Raw genomic sequence first — 6,000 nt, 5'->3', positions numbered from 1 at the left:
AGTTTTCATAAATATACTTTATAACTACTTTAATTTAAATTTACATGTCATCTACAGTGATGTCCTCTTTTGTACTTGATTTTATAGCCAGCTGTGCCTTCCTCTTTCTTTCCTTTATTCCCTCCCTCCTTCCTTTCCCTTCCCTTCCCTCTCCTTCCTTCTTTCTTTCTTTATTCATTCCTCACTCCTCTTTATCAGTCTACCTAGAGGCTTCTCAAATTTCTAAGTTTTTTTTTTTTAAGAAGCTGGTTATTTCTACATTTCATTTTTACTATTGTGGTTTTTATTTCGTTTGTTTTTTCTCTGATATTTTAAAATTTCCTTATTTCATTGTTCTCCTTTTTTTCTTTAACCCTTTAAGGTAGAAGCTATGGTAGCTGACTTTGGATATTAATTTCTTCTATTTTAGGCACTTAAAGCTATGAATTTCCCTTTAGGCTTTGACTGTTTCACTGCATACCATAATTTTTATATGTTTCACTGCATACCATAATTTTTATATGTCATCCGTCTTCAGGTGGAGTCAGAGACACAGAAACTGCTTCTACAAAACTTACACATTAGTGAGTCCAAAGTGAGGAGCACTAATGTGAGACCCATAGAAGGGAGTCAGAGCAAGGGAGGCAGCATCCAAATCTGCACCGTTGGCAGACCACTGTGCAGGGTATGACTCAGTTGGTCACACTGCTTCCACTATCAGGAAATAATCATGAACGCTGGTGCTCGGTTTGCTTTCTCCCTTTTATTCAGTCTGGGACTTCAGCCCATGAGATCCTTGTGCCCATATTTAGGAGGGAGGTCTTCTCACCCCCAATTAACCCAACCCCACCCTCACAGATGTGCCCAGACCTTTGTTTCCATGGTGATTCTTAATCCCATCAAGTTGAAAACCAAGAAGCCACAGAAGAGTGACTTAGGAAGCTACGTCAATTGCTGGATCACAGGGGGGGGGGGGTATTCTCAAAAGCAAAAGGAGCCATAACGAAAATGTCAGGGCCACATCCGTTTCCTGCAGAGAATAATGAGCAAAACAAATGCTCAAGACCCAGGGTGACTGACAAAGGGGGAGAGCTCTGTCTTCGGAAGCATCATTGTCTTCAGAAGTGTCTTTGATCTGAGCGTGGTGCTCCTACTGAAAACACTCAGGAACATGTGGAGGGATTCCTGAGGTGAAGATCTATGAGGGTTGTAAAACTTTTAGAGCCATAATCCAAGGCAACAGCTAACATGGCAAATGGCTTTAGATGGTTGCCCAGGGAAATAGTGGGCGGGGGGAATTGATAGGTGCATTCATCTTCACTGTAGCACAGGGTGTTCTCGAAGGAAACAGAAATCAAGACGCTGAAGGCAAGAACGCTCACCTTTAATCAGACTGATTGGGCCGCCACCATTGAAAACCTCTGTATTCGCAAGAAAATATTATTGAGTGTTTACTGCATGTCTGACTTTATGATGTGCATCTTACATGTATTAATTTATTTATAATCATATCACCCCAAGATAACTCAAATATCACCAACACATAGCCATTGTTTCTTTGATTTTTAAATAAAAGTTAAGATATTCCTAGTTCTTGGTGCAACAAATAGTTTTTTTGTTTTGTTTTGTTTTGTTTTTTTAACCAAAGCTGTGTGGTCTTGCAGAAAATGAGTCTTTTCATTTTTCTTTGTGAGCAGGGCTCCTCCTCCACCCTTGCAGTGTCTGGTGGGACTGGAGTTGAGTTCCTTGTTCTAGTCCCCAGCACTCTGGCAGGGGGACTGGGAGGGGACTGGCAGGGCCTGGGAGTTCAGCCCTCCTCTGCCTCCTGGTAGGAGACTCAGGGTGTTCCCCACATGGTCTTGGCTGGCACCACAGGGAGATGACCTGGATACAACAGGGTGTGGGGAAGGTCTTGATTCTACTCTAGACCTCTTCTGACACCACTCTAGTAGAAGCAGAGGCATCTTGCTGGTCCCCTGAAGGTTCTACTGATACCAGAGAGAGGGACATCCTGACTTCCCAGCAGGGTGGGCATCCTGGCTCCTCCCTTGGCCTTTGTTGGCTCAAAAGTGGCTGACTGGAGTTTTTCTGCAATCGCTGCTCTTGCCCAGAGGTTATTTTCTAAAAGTTTCTATCATGCCAGCCCGGCCCACATTCCTGGGATCATGGCTTTGGGAGGCTTTTCTGATTGGTTGTTTGGGTTTTATCTGTGTTCAGTGGCATTTGTGATTTGCAAGCTTCTCATGTGAGATTGAAATTCAAACCCAGGGGTTTGCTACCACACACTCCTCTGGTCCTGAGGTTAGCTCATCTGTCTTCCTTGTTCCCTCCACTTTTCAGTGTCTTCTTATGTTGTTCACAGGTGATGTCCACAGGTCCAGCCACTCTTACGAAGGACAGGAAAAAGCATTTCTAGCCCACCTTTCTGGACAGAGAAATCAAGTGCTAAAGAATTTTGTCATTGCCCAGGTGATCCAAGAAAAAGAAGGATGTGGCTTTGAGTCACAGGGTGGATGTGTGGGAAAGAGGTAGAAGCTGTCCTTAAAGAGAACATAGGGTCCCTGTCTGAAGCTCACAGGGTCTCCTTCACCCGCTGCAGGGGCAGTCCTAGAACATATCAGAAAATCCAACCCTCACCCCCAGTCATAGAGACTCACTCCCAGGTGCTCAGGAAAGCTAAGTGCAGGGATATTCAGTCACCTTGGAAAGAGAACAACTGACTAAGACAGGGTTCCAGCAAAGGTGGCTCAGGGGGCTGTGTTGTGCATCCTGAAAGGAACTCTGGAGGGAGAAGTCCACATGCCCAGTCCCTACTGAGCAGGCTGTAAGGGCCCTGGTGATCCTATGCTCTGGAGGCCACCAGCTAACCTGGGACATGACACACTCAAGGCAGGAGGGACAGTGGGTGACAATACCAATACTGTGGTGGACCAAAGCTGGGAGGAAAGAGCTAGAAAGCAGTTCCCTATGAGGGTTCTAGGCATTGGTGGACTCAGAAGTGGAGGTGTATGAAGTTTCATTTGTAATATCTCCCCGTGTACTCAAATGACTGCGTTTTTAACACATCTCCCGCATGTCTAATTATGCACAGAGGCCCTGTGTTGGGGAAAGAAGGAAACAAAGGTTGAGCCTTTGCATTTAGAACCAAGGAGCACCTGTACCAGTGTGGGGGAGGAGTCCTCCACCAGAGTGATGGAGGTCTAAGCTGGAAGTGGAAGCTCGTGGAGTTAGCGTGGAAGCCATGTTCTGGGTCTCAGTGGATAAAGGTACAGCAGAGGTGAGGAGCTGAGTCACGGTGAGGAGGCGGTTCACATGGGGGATAATGAAGGCCTTGCTCCGCTCTACTGCTTGGGTAGAGAGAAGCTCTCTTCTGGTGGAGCAGGGCAGCTCTGGTGTGGACTGAAGCCCACACTGCTCTGCCCAGTACTGAGCTCACACTACCCACTTCAGTGGTCTCTCAGGTGAGTCTGAGCATCAAGTACCACCTGTTCCTCTCCCCCAGAGCCCTCTTGATCCTGCTTCACGGGTCATGCCTAAAGGCGCTGAAGCACCAGATCCAATGGAGCAAAGACACCCCGGCAAGGATCCGGCCCCGACACCTACCTACACTCCAATGCTTCCTAGGGTCCGAGCCAGACACAGTGACTAAGCACTCAGCCTACGTTGGCTACCCTGGGGCACAGCGCATGCAAGGCAGGGGGCACAGTGGGTCTGTAACAAACCTCTTCCCTGCCACCTTCGAATGTCTGAGACGCACCTGCTTTGAAAAATCTGCAAATGGGAGATGGTGGGATGCACAGGGCTGGGCTGACCCTACTCTCCTAACAGGTGCTGATGGTCTCCAGCGTATGGGATCACCAGGCCCTTACAGCCTGCGCAGTAGGGGCTGGGCATGTGGACTTCTCCCTCCGGAGTTCCTTTCAGGATGCATAACACAGCCCCTGAGCCACCTTTGCTGGAAACCTGTCTTAGTGAGTTGTTCTCTTTCCAAGGTGACTGAATATCCCTGCACTTAGCTTTCCTGAGCACCTGGGAGTGAGTCTCTGTGCCTGGCGGTGAGGGTTGCATTTTCTGATGTGTTCTAGGACTGCCCCTGCAGCGGGTGAAGGAGACCCTGTGAGCTTCAGACAGGAGCTCTCCTGCCTTGCTAGCCTAGAGCTGTGGGGCTCCAAAGATGCAGATAGGTGAGGGTGCAGGGAATGGGGGCTGCCTGCTGGGATTTGAAAGATGTTTGCTGTGAAGAAAGAGGACTAAGCCCTCAGGCTGGCAATCAGAATGAAACCACCAGCGTGGGAATTATTTGGACGAGAACAGTCTGTGAAGCTTCCAAGGAGAGGGGACCTGAGCTCTGTGGAGAGGCCTGGCTGCGGGCAAGGGAGTGGTAGAGAAACATTAAAAGTGCAGATACCTGGAAAGGTGGCAAGGAGCAGGGTTTCTTGCCTGTCTTAATCCTACACTCAGTTTGTATCACAAACAAAACATATTTAGGTGTTTAGGGATGATTTATGCATCCCAGCTCCAAATTCCTATGTTGAGTCTTCCTTCTGTAGCTCAGTACAGCCATATAACTAAATTAAAATAAGGCTATTTAAAGTACTCCCTAACCTAAAGTGGCTGGTATCTTCAGGAAAGATTAGGACCCAGGCATACAGGGGGAAAATACCACATGAAGGCAGAGACCGGCCAGTGACCCATAAGCCACAGAGAGGAGCCTCAGTAACCAACCATGGCTCCTTCATCTCAGTCTTCCAGTCCCCAGAACTCCAACAAGAGGCATGTCCACTGTGTAAGCCACTACCTCCAGGATACTCTGTGAAGGCAGCTCAAGCCAGCTAACACAGCTGCCAATGCTGTGAACTTACATCTAAGACTGAGTAAGCCATAGTTAACCGGCCTGGTTTCTGCAGCCTCCCTCTATGTCTATATCCAGTGCAGAGAGTTAACCCTTGGTTTCTGCCTGGTGGAGGCATACCCTCTTCCCCCAGCTCTCCTTCCTGGTGCTAAGGACACTGTTCTTCAGATTCTGACATGGTCCTCCTCCTCCACCCCTCTGGTGAGAGGTCATTCACGGCCCTCTGCCCTGCTGGGCTGTTCTGTGTATTTGTCATTACACAATGACGCAATGATGTCTGGCACAATGGTGATGGCCTTTGCACGTTGAAAAAATAATGACAACAATGGTGGTGGCATGGTTGACCCACACTCCTTGATTCTCTATTTGCTCTTTTGAAGAGACCCTGCAGACAAGGAGGCATGCATGGCCACGGTCTGCTTAGCTTGTTTTCATAGGTTGTGCAGGGGCAACTGGGAAGGAGGGAAGCAGGTGCTGAGAGAAACCACAGGGACATGTGGCCCTTCTGTGTGAGAGAATCCCACTTCTGCCTCTGCTAACTGGGCAGGGTTTAGACCCCAGAAAAATTATGGAAGGACTAGAGAAAGGTGTGTCCATATGCGTGTGTACCCATGCATGTGAGAGTATGTGAGGTGGCCTTGGCTTCCTTCGGTACAATTCTCACATTCAACATTAATGAGGGAAGAATTTTCCTGTTTTCTGCCAATGGCTTCATTGTCTAGAATAGAGTCTACAGATTTTAAGCTCTAAAACAATACTGGAGGGAGGGAGGGAGGGAGGAGAGAAGGAGGAGGAGGAGGAGGAGGAGGAGGAGGAGGAGGAGGAGGAGGAGGAGGCAGTGAGGGAATCATGAGGAGAAGAGGAAACATTTTATCCTTCACAGTGGTACAATCCAACTCTGTCACCTCTAAGGGTACAGAACTCTGACATTTGCCTGTAAAGAGGGATTTTGGTGTCCCCCTCCCATTTCTTGTCCCCACAGCCTAGAGTGGTCACCCTACTGACCACTTGAGTCTGCTCAGGGGGAGCAGACTCAAGTGGAGAGAGTTCCTGTGGCTGGCAGAAAAAACAAGGTGTTCTGCTGCCCTGTCAAGTGTCCTTGAACTTGAGAGCAGTGCTTGTCCCTGGACTATAAAGGCTCCCTGATGAGGGAACTCCAGCAGGACATT

General features: G+C 48.3%; 1 protein-coding gene across 1 annotated transcript in view; it reads left to right on the top strand.

Moving 5' to 3' along the window:
• Positions 1-4,153: 4,153 nt before the first annotated feature.
• Positions 4,154-6,000, top strand: part of Tg (thyroglobulin) — a 190,859-nt gene continuing 189,012 nt past the window's right edge. The window contains exon 1 of the mRNA XM_059247013.1: positions 4,154-4,163. Coding sequence (XP_059102996.1) covers positions 4,154-4,163 — 10 coding nt within the window. The remainder of the gene's footprint in view (positions 4,164-6,000) is intronic.

This window comes from Peromyscus eremicus, chromosome 20 (genome assembly GCF_949786415.1).
Source record: "Peromyscus eremicus chromosome 20, PerEre_H2_v1, whole genome shotgun sequence".
Lineage (NCBI taxonomy): Eukaryota > Metazoa > Chordata > Mammalia > Rodentia > Cricetidae > Peromyscus > Peromyscus eremicus.
This window is presented reverse-complemented; position numbering and strand designations above follow the sequence as displayed.